Source organism: Triturus cristatus, chromosome 4_1, assembly GCF_964204655.1.
Source record: "Triturus cristatus chromosome 4_1, aTriCri1.1, whole genome shotgun sequence".
Taxonomy (NCBI): domain Eukaryota; kingdom Metazoa; phylum Chordata; class Amphibia; order Caudata; family Salamandridae; genus Triturus; species Triturus cristatus.
In genome coordinates this window covers 741,296,312-741,320,012 of record NC_140585.1, presented here as the reverse complement: position 1 = coordinate 741,320,012, position 23,701 = coordinate 741,296,312, and the positions used below count along the sequence as shown (strand labels likewise).

The 23,701-nt window shown below is 47.3% G+C and overlaps 1 protein-coding gene across 1 annotated transcript in view; it reads right to left on the bottom strand.

The window, feature by feature from the left end:
* The window catches only part of LOC146855445 (stabilin-2-like), a 1,201,024-nt gene that overhangs the window by 434,383 nt on the left and 742,940 nt on the right, over positions 1–23,701 (bottom strand). Inside the window, 1 exon segment of the mRNA XM_085653243.1 lies at positions 16,892–17,011. Within this exon segment, the coding sequence (XP_085509369.1) occupies positions 16,892–17,011 (120 nt within the window).

Below are 23,701 nucleotides of genomic sequence, written 5' to 3'. Positions count from 1 at the left end.
TATGTACAAGAGAACCTCCAACAGGGCTTTGAGCAGGAGGTACGCACCACATTGAGGTCTGAATGTCCTAGACCAGCCTTACTGGGCAAAGTGGTTGACACACGCGCTGGACCCTAATATGGCCACGTTCCTGAAAATTTTTTCCAAAGATCCAAAAAAGTGACTGGATAGAGCATGGAGAGGGTGCCAGAACAAGTTATTAGATGTCTCTGGCCCTCTCACGAAAATCCTCGATGTGGCTGTGCAAGCCAAAGATTCCAACACCCCCTTAGACGCGACAGAGATATTGGAATGAGGGCTCTCTGTTTCCTGGGCAATGCAAACTGTGCATTATCGACCGAGAGGGGAAGGTCTTTCCTAATGAGGATTGATCCGCAGCTGGCGCACATGGCCACAACCGAAGCTGGAACCCTGGTGAACGGGTTATTGTTGGGTGACAAATTTGTAAAGGATTTGGGGAAATATGTGGCGCCATTCCCGGCACTGGACTATGCCCAAAGTAATATCAAGAAGGTTTTCCACACTGGCCTTTTTACCAGGGCCGGACGCTTCAGGGGTCGAGTGACCAGCCGTGGATTTAATCAGACCTCCAGAGGTTTTGACCAGAGAGGACGTGGGGGAGCCCAGCGGTCCAATTTCTATCCCACCAGAAATCGTGGTGGGAGAGGCGGACATCAGAAGGGGGGATATCGAGGACAGCATAACGACAGAGATCCCTCCTATTCAGTTAAACCTGATTCAGTGTGGGGATGTCAAAGTGGGAGGGCGGATTGCTTGGTTTATTCACAGGTGGGAGAACCTGATACACGACTCTTGGGTACTTCAGACAGTACGAGGTTTTCGGATAGATTTTTACACAACCCCAAAACAAACTCACTGACCACATCCACTACATTTTTCCCATGTAGAGAAGTGTTTTATAGACAATGAAGTGGCATCATTGATGCACAAAGGAGTAATTGTAGAGATGGAACCTCACAATCACGGCTTTATCAGCACTGTGTTTCTAGTTTCAAAGAAGGATCAGGGCTTCCGGCTTGTGTTAAATCTCAGACGAGTATCTGAAGTACGAGCACTGGATTTAGCAGGTAGGGTATTCACTCTTTTGGGAGTCTAATTTAATATCTCGAAAAGAGCTAAAACAAACTCTAAATGTGTCTCTTATCCTGTGTTTCCACATCACAGCAAGTTGTGTGTTGTACAATGTTTGAAATGTTATGAGGATTGTACTCGAGAATTTAGAAATGATGTTGCAGGACAATTGTTGATTTCCTTACAGAGACCTTTTCGCCCAGTCAGTGCTGCAACTTTCGTTAGGTGGGTCACTTGGTTGTTAAATCTGGCAGGTATTGATACGTCAGCCTTTGGAGAGCATTCTGTAAGAGGAGCTATGGCTTCTAAAACTTTGCAAAATACAGGGTCCCGATTGGATATTATGACTGGGGCGGATTGAACTTCTGATTCTACTTTTAAGACGTTTTATCATAAACCAATTGTGGATGTAGCAACTATTGTGGTGGATCAACTTTAAACTAGCATAATCAGAAGCCTCCGTGGACTGCCATAGAATAAAAATGTTTCTAGATAACGCGTCAAGAATTTGCAATTCTATTAAGGACACAAAGGCGAGGATTATCCCACCCTAGAAACTGTGTAATATTTTTTTAGTTTCAATTGTTCATACTGACAAATGTGAGTTTATACCATGTTATGTTTTATGATTTGGGATTTCTTCCCGCCTGTAATTCAATGAATGGCATGTTACGACTTATATTCTCTTCTCAAGAGAGCAGAATAAACCGGCTTAAGGAGTCAAGAGGAAATCCATCTTGGATCAAGAGAAGATGTTCCGGTGGTTAAGTTCTGATTTAAGTTGATGAAGGAATCGGCGAGGTTCAAGGTTCAACGGTCAAGTTTAAGGTCTGTGTTTGAAGGTTTTCGCAAAGAAAGAGGAAGCAGTATTGCGTCTGAAAACATATATACCTATGTGTGTTATGTGATTGGTGCATACTATGGAGGGGGTTGTCCTTCCGGGGTTATGCTATTTTAAAGTTTATTGGCTGCATTTTTACGTCAGTAAAGAGAGAAGCATAATCCTCGCCTCCGTGTCCTTAATTGAATTTAAAAATATTGACTCGTTAGCTAGAACATATTTTATTTGCTCCAAACATGGCTGTATATAGGGATGGGGAGCTAACAAATTCACTGGGGCAGCAAAGCCAAGGTCGAGCCAACAGTCTTGCTCGGATCTTAGAGCCAGTGGGCGACCTGAGCCCTGAAAATGTTTGCAATCTAATTCATTCAACATGCACCACTTCAAATATGATCAAGTTTCCATAACATTTTAAAAAGTGTATTTCTTGAACATGTGGAAGCATTGACATTAAAACATCACATTATGGCACTGCACAGAGAAGTATTTATTAAAAGTGATAGTTTTTAAATGTGAACCATTAGTGAACTAGGAGGCCAGATAGTTATCATGTAAACCCTGTACTGGCCAAGATTATTATAGAGCAAAATTGTAGTCTATTAAATCAAACAAAATAGGTTTATGTGCCAATAGCATTGTGAACTCACAAATTCGAAAGTGCTTTCACACATGATCATGATGAAAAAAAAGTTTTGGTGCCATAACATTTTTGCCCAAGGTCAAACAATTTAAGCGGGGAAGCATGATTTACATAGGTTTCCTGTCTTCACTTTGTACAAATCAGCCAGTAAATGTTCTGCAGTTTTTCTCTAGCGAACTTAGTGTGCTCTACATGAGCACCAGTTACAATACACATTCACTTTTTACAGGCATGGGGAGATTAAGGGACATATGTATCAAGCAAAATTGCGATCGCAAACGCCGAAATTCGCTGAAGTGGTATGTATGAAGGCAAATCTGCGTGCAAAATAAGGAATCACAAAATTTGCGATTCCTTATTTTGCAATTGCATTTAAGGAATCGCAAAATTTGCGATTCCTTAAATGCAATGTAAGAAGCACCAAAAAAGTGCAATTTGGCCTTAAGGAATCGCAAATTACTACCAACTACAGGTTGGTGGTAATTTGCGATTTCTTTCAAAAATGCACATTTTTGCATTTTTCAAAGTGGCATGTGGCACACACACATGCCCTTAGGGCATGTATGTGCACCACATGTGCACCCATACTCATTTCAGGGGTGCAATAGGGTGTCCTTTTGCCACCCTGGCACACTTGAAATTGCATTCTCAATTTGCGATTCTCTAATTGAGAATCGCAAATTGAGAATGTCTTCCCATTCATTCCTACGGGCCTCTAGGCCCATAGGAATGAATGGGGAGGTATTCCTTAATTGCGAATTGCGAATTGCAATTTGCAATTCGCAATTAAGGAATATGTAGGATTCGCAAAATGTATTGCAAATCCTACATACATAGCGTTTTGCGAATCCCTAATAGCGATTCCCAGAAATTCGCTATTTGAGAATCGCAAAACCTAAGATTGATACATATGGCCCTAAGTGATTTGCCCAGAATCACAGGATATTGCACTGATGCCAAGACTTCAACCTTACTACCCTGTATCAAACTCGCCAGCTCCTAATGCTACATCCTGGGTGAAGGGAGGGAGGCAGTCAGAAGCCACATAAATGTTCGGCTTTTTATGGGCTTGAGGTTCCAACGGGACCTTGAGTTGAGCCAGAGCCAGGCTTCAGGCATGAGCTCTCAGTGGCTTGCCCACATCGAGCTGTATCTAGCTATGAGCAGTAGCATCAGAAGGTCCATTTTCCATGTTTGCATTATGGCCTGTGATGCCCTTGCCACCCTGCACCTTGGTGAACATGGTGAACATGGTACAAACGAGCAACTGGCAAGCTGGATACACTTCATTAACATTATATATAACCATGATCCTTATGGAGGAATCAGTATGATGTGATATATTCTGTATGCAATGAGGGTCGGGCTGGAACAGAAAATAGGCCCAGGTGCCAAAATAACAAGCATTTGCAATGCAATCGGTCTCGCCTTTGGGACCTTATATGTATTGAGCTATGCAGCACATTAGCCTGGGTGCTGAAACATCTACTGTTCTTTAACATGGAGGAAACGTAAGCACCAAACTGCATGACACGCCAGGTATGGAAACACATGGAGAGAAATATTGTCTTTCAGCGGGAAATGGTATAGTCCAAGGCTCTGCTTTTAATATGAAATCAGGGCCTTCGGTGGTCAGATCACTGAAAATACAAGATTTGAAAAAAACATTGTTGTCTACAGGTGCTCATGGAAGACAATTTCCATGGACTGGAACCTAGAGAATGCTAAAGTGATTCTGGTATTTTACTGACCTCTGCTGATCGTTTTCCATCAAGAAAGTTAAATAGCGGCAGTTGCCAGACAAATTAAAAAAAGAAAGTCTCTCAGCAGAAAGCAATTCTGGTATTTTACTGACCTCTACTGGTCGTATTCTATCAAAACAGTTAAATAGAGGCAGTTGAACAAGCAGAATACAATTCTGGTATTTTACTGACCTCTACTGGTTGTTTTCTATCAAGACAGTTAAATAGAGGCAGTTGAACAGAAAAAAAAGTCCCTACGTGGAAGCAGACATGTCCTAGGGCTAATCTCCAGAGCACACATAGTACATACTCATATAAGCATATACTAAAGTATATACAAGAGGTCTCGAATTCTTGAGCTAAAAATGACCCCTATTAGTGAATTAGACACCTCTAAAAGCAGCCCATGTTTGCAAACTGGGGCAGGTTTGAACTTGTATAAGTGTTCTGCAAGGTTTGAAAGACTGCATAAATCTGGACTTGCTACAGGCAATGCTTATTTTTATATCAGGGGAATCATCTGCAAAAACGACCCAGCAGACAACACAACAGGCACACAAACAGCCAAAAAAAAGTCCCACACTCTTACCTGTCAGACCCGCACTTCGGGCTCCCTCTGATTCCCATATGGGCCAGGCTGACCCCCGTAACAGGATGACCACTCTGGCGAATTATAATTGATTTAATTTATAAGGAATGCACCTTTTCTTGTGTATTGGAAGGAAACTACAGTCTGAGGAGGAGGTGATTCCACTCTCTAAAAACATCATGAATGCATTTCTGATTTTCTCCTAATATCCATTGGCTTATACAATGCATTTGTAACCAAGGTTCTGATGAATACAGGGCAGCCCCTTGCTTTTTCACTGTACTCTTCATTAACAGCTGCCCTGACTGTCATGCCACAGGTTAATGACATCTGCTGTCAACTCTCCTTGGGCAAATGCAAAACCACAGAGTTTCTGAAGCCGACCTGCCACCTATGATGCGGGAATATCACCCTGTGGTTTGAGCGTGGCTGCATCAGCCATAGAATGGCTTAGCCTTTGACAGACAAAACCTATTGGCTTTGTGGGAGCTTGTGTTTCTTAAAGACTCTAACTTGGGCAGACCATGTTATCTGGCCATTAAGTTCCAGTTCTCAGGGAGTTTCAGTAAAACCGTATTTGGTATATGGATAACATTACGTGTACTTTGTAAAGCACATATTCACCCAGAAGGGCATCTTGGTGCTAAATAAAAGATGTTTATTGTTACCCAACTCATATCTGTAGGAGAGTAGGATCTGCTTCTTATGGTTACCCCCACTTTTTGCTGATGTATCACTCTTTTCGACTTAGACTAACTGGGATCCTGCTATCCAGTACCCCAGTCTAGCTGCTTTCTCCTCTAAATTGATTGTATGTACTTTAGGTACACTCCAGATTCGATTCTGGGGTACCCTTATCAGTCCCTAGTATAAGGTATACAATGTACCCAGGGCATAGGTGCCCCAGAGGCCTCCCAGGGGCTGCAGCATGTATTATGCCACCCCTGAGAGACCATTCCAACTGACACCACAGGTCTGCTACTGCAGCCTGTGTAAGGTGGTGCATGCACCCCTTACTTAGATATAGGTTCACTGTATCTATTCTAAATCACTACACATATGAACCTATCAGTCACCCCTATGGAGGAGGACTATGGGGGACGGGGATTGACTGCATTGTGTTCTGTGACCTAATAAAGTTTGTTTAAAAAAAAAAAAAAAAAAATCAGTCACCCCTATGGCAGGCCTTTTCAATCCTGAAGGCAGGGTGCTGGGTTTTATGTGAGAGGGTGCCCATGCATGAGCAGAGCCCCTCTGCAGCCTTAGGAACCTATTTTCCGGGGTTGTCTGTGATGCAGCCAACCATATATATTTAAGTGCATTATAACCTCGCGGTAAATGCTAACTTTAAAACGGCTGCTTAGAAATATGTTGTGTTTGGTGTAACGCACCTCTAAATCATACCTCCACATCAGTAACTGGTGTGGGAGGTATGATTCCTCCCTTGTAGAACCACTACTGTGGGTCACCGGTCTACCTGGTACCAGCTTTCTCGACCTGGGCATCACAAAATGGATGCTGCCAGCCACAGACACGAGTCAGCCCTCCTGCTGCCGAGCCAAGCTCGAGCAGGGGAAAGCTTGACAATAGGTTTCCTGTCACAGGGAGGTGTGACCACCTCCCAGACAGGATTTAGTGTATTTGGGCTGGGTGGGTGCACTCTGAGAGTGTTTGAAGTCTGCACTGGGGCACATTTGGTGTCCCTGTGCATAATCCAGTTCAAACTGGTTGCAGGAGCCATTTGCTGGACAAAGGACATGGGTGTAGCCACCCCTCTGTCCTGACCCTCCTATAGGTTGGTCCCCAGAGTTTGTCCCACCCCTTCCTTGGGTATAAAGTAGGAACCCTGACTACAGGACTTTAGATTTTACCTGGAATAAACTCTGCTACAGAAACCAAGTATTTTGACGATCTACACTACGCTGGATGACTGAAGAATCTCCCTTGGAGTAAAGGAGTTACTCCCCTGCAGCAGCAGGCACCTTAACGCAGCTGACCGGTTTGCATCTCCCAAGCTCCTGAGGACTCTGAAAATTTCTGCAACACAGGAGGTGGATTCCCGAGGTCTCTGCGGTCGATCTGCTCTCTCAGCAATTCTGAGACCAGTATTCCCCTGTGCACTGTGTACTTTTGCAGCAACATATGCTTTTTGGCAATCCCTGAGGCTGTGCTTTGTGCTACTTGTAGTCCTGACCCCGAGTAGTATTTCCACCGAAGATTTTTAGCCTACACTTCACGATTGTTCCGTGGGCTGGTATTTCGTGATTCAGCTCGAGGTCCCTTTGCGATCCCTGGTCCGTTGGCCTGTGGGGTCCCTGTGAAGGTAGCTTTGACTTTCCTTGGGCTTTCCTGGTTGCTCCAGATGTTTCCTGACTCTCCATAGATTGGAGAGTCCCCAGGACCTTGCTGATCCTCATCGAAGCTTATTTCCTCTGCATGCGTGGGTTGCAGTTGCCAAGTTTTGTTGGTGTTCGATCCAGACACTGACCCCCCAGCAGTCGACATTCTTTGGGGAACAGCTCACCTCTGGACTTCGGTTGTGGCAGACATCTCCTGTTCCCCTTGGCTGCAGAGTCAAGCATCGCATCTTCTCACCTGAAGCACCCGACATCGGTGGGCATTTGTATATCGTGCCCCTGGTCACCCAGAAGTGACCTAGACTCTGTGACCTCTGCTTTCAGGTTCTTCTCATCTCGGATCCAGGCTTGGATCCCACCGGACACTTTTCATCTTCCCAGCAGCAGCACTTTTTCGTATCACGCCATTGAATATGACGATGGGTTCCGACACCACTTGACCCCCATGGCACTTGACCCCCATGGGATAGGTAAAACGGGTATCTCGCTACTCTCAAGATTGCTGGCCTTAGAACCTTCTATGTTCCAAGGGGTTTGTTTAAAGTCCTCTCCGAAGTGTCCTTAAACTCTAAAATTCCAACCGCAACTTTCCCATAGAGTTGTACGGAGCTTGCGCCTGTGTTCACACACTGCACCCGTCCTCCGTGGGTCCCCTGTGTCACTACTTTGTGTGGTTCATTGGGGTCCCAGCGATTCTACGTGCTCTAGGCACTGTGTCTAGTTAAGTCGTGGTTGTTATTCCACTTTCTTAGTATATGGTTCGTCAACCCCTGGAGCCCGCTGTGTATTGTGCTATTTCTGTCGTTCTAGTGATTTAATATTGTGTGCTTTGTGCTCTAATCTCATAAAGAGGTTAGTAGAAAGTGTTTAGTAATAAATACATATATTTTATATATCTCTTGTGTGGTTCTCCTCTTATTTGGTTATTGAGGAGGTTCTGATCTGGCAGAACAAGCTGCTTTACATTCCTTCGAGACTTAGCCTGAAGGCTGCTCTCCATAGCTACCACTAGGATAGCTTTCAATAAAGGTTGTCTTTGACCTAATCATCAATAAGGGTTGTTTCGACTGGTACAAAGTGCCCACTTTAATTAGTGGACAGAATATACCAGGCCAACTTCTCACATTGATTTGCAGAGGTTGGGATTCAAGCTTGCTATTGTTTTACCAGATAAATCTCATTGAGTGATTAACTGAAAACCACTAAAAGTATTAGGTACATATAAATCTAGACTAGAATAAGTAAGTTCTACTGAACTGGGAGTTGGGTAGTCAAGGGTCTAGCACACTCTTTCTCCAACTCAAGAGAGTTTAGTTCCCACTAGGTTAGGTAGGTGCCTACACCACATAACACTAGTATGTCTTCTAGGGCAGCAGAAGCCTAGCGGCAGAAAACTGCCGCTAAAACGACAATAATGGGCTTGATAATATGCTCTATGGAATTCCAATTGAAGCCCATGTTAGATGTGAAGGACATCTAACCTGAGCTTCAATTGCAATTCCATAGAGCATATTATCAAGCCATTATCGCCGTTTTAGCGGCAGTTTTCTGGCGCTAAATCGGCAGACCAGGAAGTGAACACTTCTATGAGATGGACTTAAATGCTGACCAGGAGGATCAAGATGATTCTAACCTGGAAAATCCAACTCTTCCTTCAGGTGGGGGAGAAGGCCCCAGTGGCCCTCTCTTTACTCCACCAGGGAGAGTAAACAGTTTACCGAGAAGATCGAGATCTCCTTCTAAGGAATCTCATCATTCTGGTACTTCTGTAGGGACCTATGCTTCTCATAAAAGGGACTCCTCTTATGGGAAGGAGTGTCAGATACTTGAGTATGACAGGACCAAACTCAGAATCAAGAGGGAACAATTGGCCTTAGACATGGAATCCCTAGAGCTCCAGAGAGCTTCCAGAAGGTTGGGGCTAGAGCCCCATGGTGGCAGCAACAGTGTCCCTAGAAGTAGAGAATATACTCATGACCGTAGGAACCTGAATAAGATAGCCCCTCCCTATCAGAGTGGGGATGACATCCACAAATGGATAACTGCACCAGAGAGGGCCTGTAAAGAACAGAGGGTCCCTCAAGAGCAGTGGGCAGCTACCTTGTGGCTATCCTTTGCTGACAAAAGTAGAGACAAGCTCCTCACTGTCAGAAAAGAGGATGCTGATAATTAAAACGTCCTGAAAAGTGCTCTCATTGATGAGTTTGGCTTAACCACTGAACAATACAGGATTAAGTTCAGAGACATCTAGAAGGCACAGACTCAGGACTGGGTTGACTTTGTAGATGGTGCTACTAAGGCTCTGGAAGGCTGGTTACTTCACTGTAAAGTGTGTGATTTTAAAGGATTGTACAATTTAATTATGAGGGAGCAGATCCTTAATAATGGTCAAAATCAGTTGTTGCATCACTACCTGGTGGACTCTGATCTGAGAATTGGGCCAGAAGGCAGACAAATGGGTCAGAGCCAGGGTAAGGCAGAAGGTTCAAAACCAAGGTAGTGACTCTAACAAGCAAGATTCTAAAACCTCAGATAAGGGTGGGGAGAAGGGTAAAGACCAGAAGTCTTCTCAAGGGCCCCAAAAATCTTCATCTGGTGGGGAGTCACAATGTCATATCTGTAAACTTAAGACTCATTGGACAAATGATTGTTCAAAGTCCGAGGTCTTAGATCCAGCCACCACTGCCCCTAAGGCAACTCTACCCCCTAGTTCAGCTCAAAGTGGTGGTACGCAGAATAAGGGTGTAGTAGGGTTAACTCTGGGATCTGAGATGGACTCCGGCCTAGTCAGAGCTCCAACTCAGGCTGTGTTAGTCTGTGATGGAGGCATGGATATTGCCTCCTTATTTGCCAGTCCCAGTAATCTGGGCAAATACAGGCAGCAGCCTTTGATCAATGGAAAGAAGGCTTTGGCATTCAGGGACACAGGTGCAAGTGTCACAATGGTGACAAAATATCTTGTGGCCCCTGAACAAATCATACTTGGTGAGATGTACCAAGTGACCAATGCAAGCAACGTCAGGACAGACCATTCCTTGACAGTTGTGAATTTCACCTGGGGAGGGGTAACTGGCCCTAAGAAGGTTGTGATAAGTGCAGACCTCCCTGTTGAATGCTTATTGGGCAATGATTTGGAAACTTCAGCTTGGGCTCAGGTGGAACTCAGGCCACATGCAGAAATGTTGGGCATCCCTGCAGAGGTGTTTGCTATGACTAAGTCACAGGCAAAAATGTCTTCCACTGAACAGGCCCTGGATCCTGGAATAATGGACCAGGCGCCTTCCAAGAGAAGGAGCACAAAGGGTAAGGCAGTGTCTTCCCCCCTGCCTCAGAATGCTGGTCAGTCTCTTGAGGGAGCTGATCTTAGTCCTGAAGAAGGAACTGTCCCAGAGGAGCTTGAACCTGATCAGGTTGAGTTCTTGTGGACAGGGGGCCCTTCCATGGCAGATCTCAGCCAGGAGCAGCTGAGCTGCCCCTCTCTTGAACCCCTCAGACAGCAAGCTGCTGCTGAGGCTGCTGGGAGTGCCAGTGGATCACATAGGATCTACTGGGATGATGGACTCTTATACTCAGAGAGTAGAGACCCCAAGCCTGGTGCTACCAGGAGGTTGGTTATACCTCTGAAGTTTAGGGGCTTCCTATTGACACTGGCACATGATATCCCATTAGCAGGTCACATAGGCCAAAACAAGACTTGGGACAGGCTTGTCCCTCACTTTCATTGGCCACATATGTCAGAGGACAGAAAGGAGTTTTGTCGCTCCTGTATCACCTGTCAAGCCAGTCTTAAGGCAGGTGGTACTAGAAAGGCCCCCCTGATACCACTACCTGTGGTGGGGGTTCCCTTTTAGAGGGTGGGGATTTACATTGTCGGTCCCATGGATCCTCAAACTGCATCTGGGCACAGATTTATACTAGTGGTGGTGGACCATGCCACTAGGTATCCAGAGGCTATTTCACTTAGGACTACCACAGCTCCTGTTGTGGCTAGGGCCCTCCTGGGAATGTTTTCCAGGGTGGGTTTTCCTAAGGAGATAGTATCAGACAGAGTTGTAAACTTTATGTCTGGTTACTTGACTGCTATGTGGAAGGAGTGTGAAGTAAATTACAAATTTACCATCCCTTATCACCCACAATGCAATGGGTTAGTTGAAAGGTTCAACAAAACCCTCAAGGGCATGATTAAAGGTCTCCCTGAAAAGCTCAGGAGTAGATGGGACATACTTTTGCCCTGCCTTCTCTTTGCCTACAGAGCGGTTCCTCAGAAGGGGGTTGATTACAGCCCTTTTGAACTTCTGTTTGGACATCCAGTTAGGGGTCCTTTATGTCTAGTGAAGGAGGGTTGTGAGAAACCTCTCAAACACCCTAAACAGGATATTGTGGACTATGTGCTTGGTCTTCACTCCAGGATGGCTGAGTACATGAAGAAGGCATTCACAAACCTTGAGGCTAGCCAGGAATTGGAAAAGGCCTGGCATGACCAAAAGGCTGTGTTGACTGTTTATCAGCCAGGACAGAAAGTATGGGTGTTGGAGCCTGTGGCCCCAGCAGCTCTCCAAGACAAGTGGAGTGGCCCTCATACAATCATTGAGCAAAAGGGAGAGGTTACCTAACTGGTGGACCTTGGAACTCCCAGGAGCCCCCATAGGGTGCTCCATGTGAACAGGCTCAAACCATATGTTGACAGGGCAGACATGGGTTTTCTCATGGCTACTGACGAGGGACAGGAGGATGAGAGTGATCCACACCCTTACCTGCTCTCACAGAACCCTGGTGATGGCTCAGTTTATGGTGTAGCCTTGGCAGGCAGCCTCAATGACCAGCAGCACACTGATTGCAGGAGAGTCCTGAATCAGTTCAGACACATGTTCTCACTGCCTCTAAGTCAGGCTACCTGGTGCACTCATGAAGTGGACACAGGTGACAGTCTGCCTGTTAAAAATAAGATTTACAGGCAACCTGACCATATCAGGGACTGCATCAGGACTGAAGTTCAGAAAATGTTGGATTTGGGAGTAATTGAACCCTCAGATACCCCTTGGGCTAGTCCAGTAGTCTTGGTGCCAAAACCTCACACCCAGAATGGCAAGAGAGATGAGGTTCTGTGTTGACTACAGGGTCCTCAATGCAGTCACTAGGACTGATGCCCATCCAATACCCAGGGCAGATGAACTTATAGATACTTTGGCCTCAGCCAAGTTTCTGAGTACATTTGACCTGACAGCTAGCTACTGGCAAATCAGATTAGCTGAGTATGCAAAGCCAAAGACAGCATTCACAATCCCTAGTGGGCACTACCAATTTGTGGTGAAGCCCTTTGGTTTGAAGAATGCACCTGCCACTTTTCAAAGGTTGGTGAACAAAGTCCTTACAGGCCTGGAAGCCTATAGTGCAGCTTATCTAGATGATATTGCTGTCTTTAGTTCCACCTGGGAGGATCACCTGGTCCACATGAGAGATGTTTTGGAGGCCCTGCAAAAAGCAGGCCTCACTATCAAGGCCATCAAGTGACAGATAGGTCAGAGTCATGTTGTATACCTGGGCCACCTTGTGGGTGGAGGTCAGGTTCAACCATTGCAGAGCTAAATCCAGACCATCATGGACTGGGTTGCTCCAACCACCCAGACTCAGGTTAGCGCTTTCTTGGGCTTGACTGGGTACTATAGGAGGTTTGCCACAGGATATGGATCCATAGTGACCCCTTTGAATGACTTAACTTCCAAGAAAATGCCTAAGAAAGTTCAGTGGACAGTTAGCTGTCAAAAGGCATTTGATGACCTGAAGCAGGCCATGTGCTCTGCTCCCATTCTGCAAAGTCCTGACTATTCCAAACAATTCATTGTTCAAACTGATGCATCTGAGTTGGGGGTAGGGGCTGTGTTATCAGAACTGAATGATGAGGGTCAGGATCAGCCAGTAGCTGTTATTAGCAGAAGGCTGACACCCAGAGCGAAACGTTGATCAGCTATTGAGAGGGAAGCCTTTGCTGTGGTTTGGGCTCTGAAGAAGCTGAGGCCATACTTGTTTGGCACTCACTTTATTGTTCAGACAGACCATAGATGCCTCTTATGGCTAAAACAGATGAAGGGTGAAAACCCCAAACTTTTGAGGTGGTCCATTTCCCTACAGGGGATGGACTATAGAGTGGAACATAGACCTAGGAGTAACCATGCCAATGCAGATGGACTCTCCAGATATTTCCACTTAGAACATGAAGACTCAACTGGTCAAGGTTAGTTTAATGTCCCTGCATTTGGGGGGGGGGGCGTGTAGGACAGTAGGATCTGCTTCTTATGGTTACCCCCACTGTTTGCTGATGTATCACTGTTTCCGACTTAGACTGACTGGGATCCTGCTATCCAGGACCCCAGTCTAGCTGCTTTCTCCTCTAAATTGATTGTTTGCACTTTAGGTACACTCCATATTGGATTCTGGGGTGCCCTTATCAGTTCCTAGTATATGGTATACTATGTACCCAGGGCATAGGTACCCCAGAGGCCTCCCAGGGGCTGCAGCATGTATCATACCACCCCTGAGAGACCATTCCAACTGTCACCACAGGTCTGCTACTGCAGCCTGTGTAAGGTGGTGCATGCACCCGTTACTTAGATATAGGTTCACTGTATCTATTCTAAATCACTACACATATGAACCTATCAGTCACCCCTATGGCAGGCCTTATCAATCCTGAAGGCAGGGTGCTGGGTTCAATGTGAGAGGGTGCCCATGCATGAGCAGAGTCCCTCTGCAGCCTTAGGAACCTATTTTCTGGGGTTGTCTGTGATGCAGCCAACCATATATATTTAAGCGCATTATAACCTTGCGGTAAATGCTAACCTTAAAACGGCTGCTTAGAAACATGTTGTGTTTGGTGTCAAACACCTTGGAATCTCCACACCAGTAACTGGTGTGGGAGGTATGATTCCTCCCTTGTAGAACCACTACTTTGGGTCACCGGTCTACCCGGTACCAGCTTTCTCGACCTGGGCATCACAAAATGTATGCTGCCAGCCACAGACACGAGTCTGCCCTCCTTCTGCTGAGCCAAGCTCGAGCAGGGGAAGGCTTGACAATAGGTTTCCTGTCACAGGAAGGTGTGACCACCTCCCAGACAGGATTTAGTGTATTGGGGCTGGGTGGATGCACTCTGAAAGTGTTTGAAGTCTGCACTGGGTGCACATTTGGTGTCCCTGTGCATAGTCCAGTTTAAACCGGTTGCAGTAGCCATTTGCTCCTGCTCTGGCACAAAACTGGACAAAGGACATGTGTATAGCCACCCCTCTGTCCTGACCCTCCCATAGGTGAGTCCCCAGAGTTTGTCCCACCCCTTCCTTGGGTATAAAGTAGGAACTCTGACTACAGGACTTTAGATTTTACCTGGAATAAACTCTCCAACAGAAACCAAGTACTTCGACGATCTACACTACTCTGGATAACTGAAGAATCTCCCTTGGAGTAAAGGAGTTACTTCCCTGCAGTAACAGGCACCTTAACGCATCTGACTGGTTTGCATCTCCCAAGCTCCTGAGGACTCCGAAGATTTCTGCAACAAAGGAGGTGGCTTCCCGAGGTCTCTGCGGTCGATCTGCTCTCTCAGCAATTCTGAGACTAGTATCCCTCGTGGGGACCGTGCAACCCGAACCCCTGTGCACCGTGTACTTTTGCAGCGCATATGCTTTTTGGGGAACCCTGGGGCTCTGCTTTGGACTACTTGTAGTCCTGACCCCGAGCAGTATTTCCACCGAAGAATTCCGGCCTACACTCCACAAGTGTTCCGTGGGCTGGTATTTCATGATTCAGCTCGAGGTCCCTTCACGATCCCTGGTCCGTTGGCCTGTGGGTCCCTTTGAAGGTAACTTTGACTTTCCTTGGGCTTTCCCGGTTGCTACAGATGTGCCCGACTCTCCATAGCTTGGAGAGTACCCAGGACCTTGCTGGCCTCTCATCGAAGCTTATTTCCTCTGCCCGCGTGGGTTGCAGTTGCGAAGGCTTGTTGGTGTTTGATGCGGACACTGACCCCCAGCACTCGACATCCTTCATGGGATAGCTCACCTCCGGACTTTGGTCATCGCAAATGTCTCCTGATCCCCTTGGCTGCAGAGTCAAGCATCACATCTTCCCACCTGAAGCACCCGACATTGGTGGGCATTTGTCTATCGTGCCCCTGGTCACCCAGAAGTAACCCAGACTCTGTCCCCTCTGCTTTCAGGTTCTTCTCATCTCGGATCCAGGCTTGGATCCCACCGGACACTTTCCATCTTCCCGGCAGCAGCACTTTTTCGCATCACGCCATTGAAAACAACAAAGGATTCCAACACCACTTGACCCCTATGCACCCGGCTCCTCTGGGATAGGTAACAAGGGTATCTCGCTACTCTCAAGGGTGCTGGCCTTAGAACCTTCTATGTTCCAAGGGGCTTGCTTAAAGTCCTCTCCGAAGTGTTCTTAAACTCTAAAATTCCAACCGCGACTTTCCCATAGAGTTGTACGGAGCTCGCGCCTGTGCTCACACACTATAACCGTCCTCCGTGGGTCCCCTGTGTCACTACTTTGGGTGGTTCCTTGGGGTCCCAGCGATTCTACGTGCTCTAGGCACTGTGTCTAGTTAAGTTGTGGTTGTAATACCACTTTCTTAGTATATGGTTCGGTCTCCCCTGGAGCCCGCTGTGTATTGTGCTATTTTCTGTCGTTCTTGTGATTTAATATTGTGTGCCTTGTGCTCTAATCTCATAAGGAGGTTAGTAGAGAGTGTTTAGTAATACATACATATATTTTATATATCTCTTGTGTGGTTCTGCTTTCATTTGGTCATTGAGGAGGTTCTGATCTGGTAAAACAAGCTGCTTTACATTCCTTCGAGACTTAGCCTGAAGGCTGGTCTCCATAGCTACCACTAGGATAGCTTCCAATAAAGGTTGTCTTTAACCTAATCATCAATAAGGGTTGTTTGGACTGGTACAAGGTGCCTACTTTAATTAGTGGACAGCATATTCCAGGCCAACTTCTCACAATATCGACCTCAGAAGGATTAAAGGCTGAGTGGACCTATGGCCTATGGCCATGAGGCCGAAAACAGGCCCCTACAGTGGATGCATCAGTCCATGAAGCCAGCAGACCCGGCATGCACACTCTATTACTATGACGCCTTTGTAAGCAATCACTACTTTTGTATACCCCTTCCATTTCCCATCTATAAATCACAAATCTCGTTTGCTTTCACAGATTGCTGACATTCCACGTATTTCCACTGGTCTTCCCGCCTCCGGTGATAGACAGCTGGACTTGAGCTGTTTCTACCGCTTTTTACATTATATCTTCAAGTATTTTTTTCATTTGGTTGTCCAGCGTTTCTGTCGGAGGGCCTTTATAAATATCATCAATGAAAAAAAATGTGATAGTTCTGCAGTGCATCGTATAAAACACATGACCGGTCACACGTATGCATTAGTTTGCTTCATGGGAGGGCCTATGACCTTTTCCTCTAGGTCAAGCAGGATTGGAAGCAGAAGCACGCACACCAAGGTGACTGAGAAGAGCCCGATCGAGTTTCTCGAGCGGGGGTGTTGCCTTCCCCTGGCATGTGTGCCCTGCTGACGGCAGTGTCTTGTGAGTGGTTTCAATGTGCAGTACCTCGAATATAGTTCCTCTGCAGGTGATGCCGTCTCCGACAAAGCCGTTTTTGCAGGTACACTCTCTTTCTCCTGGTCCGGTGAAGTTGCAGCTTGCAAACTGACTGCAGCCTCCAAATAGCTGCAAAGATGTTTAAAGTAAACAAACAATGACATTAGCAAGCAAGCTTTGTGAACAAATACACATTTTCCAACCCTTGACGAATGGCATTCAACTCGAGTTACCTTTCTATTTCACAATGCCCTGTAAAAACCAAGTCCCAGCAAACCCTCCCTGCAAACAGCAGTTCTCTCTAGGATGTAAAATATACCTTTATTTAGTAATTGTATTGTTGCTTGCCTCAATGAAACAGAGCGGTGTTCTTCCTAGAGGTAACCGAGCAGTTGCACGTGCTCTGGTGATGGCAAACCCAATTCCTTGCAGCCCCTCCTACCCTCTTTGGTATTACACTGTCTAACACCCAATAGCATTGCAGACAACACGGCATTTGCATATAGAGCATGCCCAATATGACCTTTTGTACGTAGAACACTGCAGCTGGTATATGATGGGAACACGCCCTGAAAGAGTGAAGCCTCCCCCCACCATATTTACATTTCATACATTTGCAATTTGTGGCAAATGGAGATAAGATGATTTGTCCAGAATCACCAGTCATGAAATCATTCGTCGGGAGCTACAGCCTGGATCAGAAAAGAATAAGATCAGTTTCGAAGGACTGCAAATGAGTCACTAGCCCACAACTTCACACCTGACTTCGTGAGGAAGAGATGAAAGCCAGGGCTTAGAGTGGGGAGATCTTTATCAAAGCCATAATTTGTAGCCATCAATCAGTCAGAAGACATAACGCATCGAGAGGGATGGCAAAGTAGTGGTGAGTAGAGGTGGGGGCAGCAGTGCATATCTTTCCCTGCACGTCTCTTGGCCCATGTGTTTTCTCTGTTTACATGCATGCTTTCATGTCTCTGTGCCATCACGTGTGCCTCTGTGTATGTGTTTCACACTCTGACTTGCTGTGTTCCCGTGCCTGTATGTGACTGTGTTACTATGCCTGCAAGTATATGCACATCTGTGTCTGAAAGTGTCATGTCCTGATTTACAGCTGTGTTGCAAGCGATGGGGTAATCCAGTATCCCTCAGAACCTGGGCACATATATCATAAGTAACAATTGGTTCTGTCGGGTAGAGCTCGGCGGACGAGTTACCCCGTCACAGCGGTGACGGATAGCCCATCCGCCGAAATATAAGTCCTGTAGGATATAATGCCCCGGTTACTTACCGGTAATCTTCATTACTCCGAGTCCCAGTCTTCCTCGCCACAGTATTCACATATGAGCCTCCGGCTCCACACAGAACTCCAAGTAAAATTAAAAGAGCAGCGCTCTAGTCTCCCCTCCCTCCTCCAATATGGCCCCCAGTGGCTTCAGCCAATCCCATAAAGGGATACATACCAACCATCTCGACCTGATAAACAAAGCCGCAGACATGAAGCCACCACCAGGGCCGGGAGGGAAGGGAAACTATACTGTGGCGAGGAAGACTAGGACTCGGAGTAATGAAGATTACCGGTAAGTAACCGGGCATTACCTCCTCGTCCAGTCTTCCTCGCCACAGTATTCACATATGAGCCGATACCAAAGCAATCAGCTTCATGTAAGGAAAAGACCACACCAAAGTGCAGTGAAAAACAAAATTTAATATACAGAGGTACAGCAATCAAAGACAACCTCTCAAGGCATCCCCGCAGTCAGAACAGAAGATGCAAATGAAACAGAACCCCCACCCCCAACCTGGAGGCGGTAATGGGACATGAATGTATGAGGTGAAGACCAAGTAGCAGCCCGGCAAACATCCTCCATGGACACCCCTTTGAAGGAGGCCTAAGACACAGCAACAGAGCGGGTGGAACGCCCCTGAACAGGAAGGGAGGGAACCTCAGAAACCGAAGCATACGCCAACAAAATGGCCTCCTTAATCCAGCGACTGATCGTCGAGAGGGAGGGTTTCAGTCCCTGACGCGACAAACCATAATTGACAAACAAGTTGTCCACTTTGCAAAAGGAAGACGTGCGTGATAAATATATCAATAAAGCACGACGAACATCCAAGAGGTGCAACAGGGATTCCTCATCCGAGGAAGGATCAGGACAAAGACATGGAAGCACCACCTCAGAAGACCTGTGAAAATAAGAAACCACTTTCGGAATGAACGTAGGATGAGGTCGCAACACCACCCGGTCCGACAAAACCAACAAAAAAGGAGCAGAACGAAGGAAGGCACCCAACTCACCCATACGTCTGGCAGAAGCAATCGCCACAAGAAACACCACCTTGAGTGTTAAAAACTTCAACCCCACCGACTCCAAAGGCTCGAAGGGAGCCAACTGCAAGGAGCGCAATACCAAGGGCAGGTCCCAAGGTGGAGGACACATGATAGGACGGGGGCATTGGAAAGAGAGAGACTTAAAAAGTCTAGCAACCAAAGGCGAAACAGAAATTAAAGGGAGGACATGGAACGCCTGAATCGCAGTCCACTGAGCCCGAAGAGTCGAAATAGCCAAGCCCAGCACAAATCCATCATTCAAAAAATCCAAAATGCGAGCCGGATCCAAAGAAGCCACCGACAGATCACGACACAGACACCAAGAAACAAAATTATCCCAGTGTTTCGCATAGGATTTAAGAGTAGAAGGTCTCCTGGATTGCTGAATGACCCCAGCCACAGCCAATGAACAGCCAGATCGCATCAACGAATCTCTCTCAAGAGCCAGGCCCGCAGACCCAAGGAACGGAACACAGGCAGAGGAAGAAGAGGACCCAACAGAGGATAAGGACTAAATAGCAAGGCCCACCCCGGAGACACAGCCAATTCCAACATCAGGGGATACCAAGGGCGACGCATCCAACCCGGAGCAATGAGAAGCACAAAGGATCCCTCCCTCTTGATCTTCTGCAAGACCGCCGGAATCAGGGGAACAGGGGGAAAGGCATACAAGAGACCCGTCGGCCAAGGGAATGACAGGGCATCCACCCTCCATGCATCCCGGCAAGGCATAATTGTGCAGAAGCAACGGATCTTGAAATTGTCCTGGGAAGCAAAGAGGTCGACAATCGGATAACCAAACATCCGCCGCAACCTCCTGAACATCACATGTGTCAGGGAGAAAGATCCCATGGAAGGAAACACCCGGCTCAGACAATCCGCCACAGTGTTCTCCGTGCCAGGTAGATAAATGGCAGATAGGGACTCCAGATGTATCTCCGCCCAACAACAAATCCGACGGCTGAGGCAACTGAGGGATTGAACCTTGCACCCTCCTTGATGGTTCACATACGACATCACAACCTGATTGTCCGTTCGGACCTGTACATGGTGACCCTGAACCAGATCCGAGAAATCCAACAAACCCAGAAGTACGGCTTTCAGCTCCTTGTAGTTGGAGGAACATGACAACACCGACTGAGGCCAAACCCCCTGAGTCGTCGAATCCCCCAGAGTAGCACCCCACCCCAGCAGGCTGGCATCGGTAGTGACCACGCGGGTGGGAACAATCAGAAAGGGGCGGCCCCTGGACAGATGACCCTCGTCCAACCACCAACCCAGGACCACCCGAATGTCTTCCGACATAGGAACCAAAACAGTCATATCTAGGGAACAGGGGTCCCAATGCGACAAAACGTGGGCCACCACTGGGTACATGTGGAGTCGAGCCCACGGCACCGTCAACAAGGACGCCGACATCAGACCCTGAACCCTCAGCCATAGGCTCACAGGATGAGAATGCCCCACCAACAGGGCACGAACTGCAGACACCAGGGACAGAATCCTGGGAGGTGGCAGGAACACCATACCCAACCGAGTCCTGAACAGAGCCCCAATGAAAGTCAATTCCTGTGCAGGAACCAGGGAGGACTTCGGTACATTCACTAGGAACCCATGATGCTCCAGGACATGGCACACTCTCTGGACATGCAACTCCGCCTTAGGAAGAGAAGAAGCAGAAATGAAAATGTCATCCAGATAAGGAAAAACACTAATGCCCTCCCCATGCAAATGTCCAATAAGAGGAGCCAGAACCTTAGTAAAGACCCTGGGAGCAGAGCAGAGTCCAAAGGGCATTACCTGGAATTGGTAATGCCGACCCATCACGCAAAACCGGAGAGATTTCTGAGAGTCTGGATGAATAGGGATATGGAGATAAGCATCCCTCAAGTCTATTGATGCAAGGAAGTCGCCCTGAGATATCAGAGGAAGGATCAACTGAAGGGAAACCATCTTGAACTTTTGGTGAGGGATGTAAGTATTCACCCACTTTAGGTCCATCAGCGGCCGAAGATTCCCAGTGCGCTTTGACACCAGGAATAGGATGGAATACACACCCAACCCCAATTGATCGACGGGAACAGGAATCACCGCACCCTTGACCACCAGGGATTCGATGGGACAAGGAGTGGCCCTGAAACAGTCTGGGGGAGTCTGGATAAATCCAATATGCAATCCCTCCGAAACCACCTGCAGCACCCATTTGTCCGACACAGTCATTCTCCAAGAATCCAGGAAGGAACTGAGGCGACCCCCAACCGGACCCAAACCAGGAGCGATCCAGTCACGATTTTGGTGCAGGATTGGAGGAGGAAGATGAACCGGGTTTTACCAAAGGAAGGAGCACCCCGGCCACGCCCCCTTCCACGAAAGGGCTGACCAGCTTGACCCCTCCTAGAAGGGCCAAAAGCCCTCTGAGAACCAAAAGAGCGGAAGTGACCCGCCCTCTCCGGAGCCAGGAGTTTACGGTCCTCCGCCGTTTTCTTCACCATGTCATCCAGAGGTGACCCAAAAAGTTTAACCCCAGAAAAAGGAATCTTCATCAGGAGACTCTTCTGCGCAGCATCAGCCTTCCAGGAACGAAGCCACAACTGGCGTCTCGCAGCCACCGAAGACCCAGCCGCAGAAGCCGCCGCTCCCAAAGAGTCAAAGGACACATCCGAAAGCAGCCGAACCTGTTGTTCCATCAAAGCCAGGGTAGAAGAAACATCCTCCCCCTGGTCCAACAATTCTGACAGAGACTGAAAATCCTTAAGCAAGGATTGTATAGTGTAAGAAGCATAGGCAGCAGCCCTGATAGAAAAATTCGCAGCCGCAAAAGTGCGTTTCACCGCACCATCCACTTTACGGTCAACCGGGTCAGCAGGAGAAGCATCTTCCGAAACCACAGTCCCATGAGATGACATGCTGGCCAACAAGGAATCAACCTTTACCGATGAAGGGAATTTCACCGCAAAATCCTGCAGCGGGTACCGTTTATTCAAAAAGCGTGGAAAGGAACCCTTGTCCACATCCTTCCATTCATTCTCCAAGACCCTCAAGACTGAAGAGTGTAGAGGCAAAGAATCAGGTTCAGGACATTGGTATTGCGCAAATAGATCATCCTCCAGAGGAACAACAGAAGCAGGAAAAACCAAGTTCTCTCGAATGTGACCAAGCACCTCCTTCAGGTCGGCACCCTGCACAAAACGACCCCTGACATCAACCTCCTTCTCATTCTCAGAATCAGCAGCCGCAGCACCATCAACCTTAGCCCGCTTCGCAGGAGGAACAGGCACCTGACCTTGCATAGCAGCAGCCACAGCAGAATTGATCATCTGCTGCAACACGTCCATAGAGGGAATCTGTATACCAGAACCAGAAGCCAACACCAATGGATCAGGAGCATTAACATCCTTAGAACCACCCTCCATCATAGTGAAATACAAGTGGACGAGTGAATGAAACACAGGCACTCAAGACAACACTCCCGGTATAAAAAGGCCCCGTGGTTGCTATGCAACCAAACAAGCCAGTCCCTGCTTGCCATCAATACATAAATGCCGGAAGAGAATTCCAGCGCATGCGTATTGACACGCAAAATACCGATGATGACTCAGACAGCCGCAGACCTGAACCGTAGTATAAAGGAACGTGAGCGGGAGCCTCCGGCCCCCACATCAATCAAATCTGCAGAGAAAACCAGGTACGCATGCCAACGGAAGCCTCCGGCCCCCAGAGCAAACTCACCCGGCCGCGCTACGTCCGCTCTGCAGTACGCGCGGTCGGGAATGTAATACCGTAAACAGGCAGGCAGCTGGAACAGATTAGCATGCCAAGAACGAGTCCAGAAGCGACTCGCAAACAAACGCCTCTAAAGTCCGCTAAAGCAGGACTATAGGCGCAAAGGTAGAAGAAGGGGGGAAAAAACAATACATTTCTTAAAACAATATGATTCCACAAATGAAACAACAAACAATCCAACTACTTCCCCCCCAAACTCGATACCCGAGGGCGAAACGGGGCTGCTCAAGCAGGACCCCAGCCCCACTCACCTGACCAACAGGCAAGAAAGCACTCGGAGAAGTGCAGAAAAAAAGAACAGGTCGAGATGGTTGGTATGTATCCCTTTATGGGATTGGCTGAAGCCACTGGGGGCCATATTGGAGGAGGGAGGGGAGACTAGAGCGCTGCTCTTTTAATTTTACTTGGAGTTCTGTGTGGAGCCGGAGGCTCATATGTGAATACTGTGGCGAGGAAGACTGGACGAGGAGGTAATAGGATTTATATTTCAGCGATCGGGATACCCATCCCTATTGTGACGGAGTAACACGTCCGCCGAGATCCAAATAAGGCCCTCAGTGTTGGTATTTATATGTAACTGTAGGACTCTGTTCTTGTGTGTAAATGTTTGTTTCTATGCGTCTGTTTGTTACTCAGCTCCTTTCTAACTGAAAGGACTCAAGCTGTGAGATGTTTTCTGTTTACTTCCAAACCCTGTTCCTTGT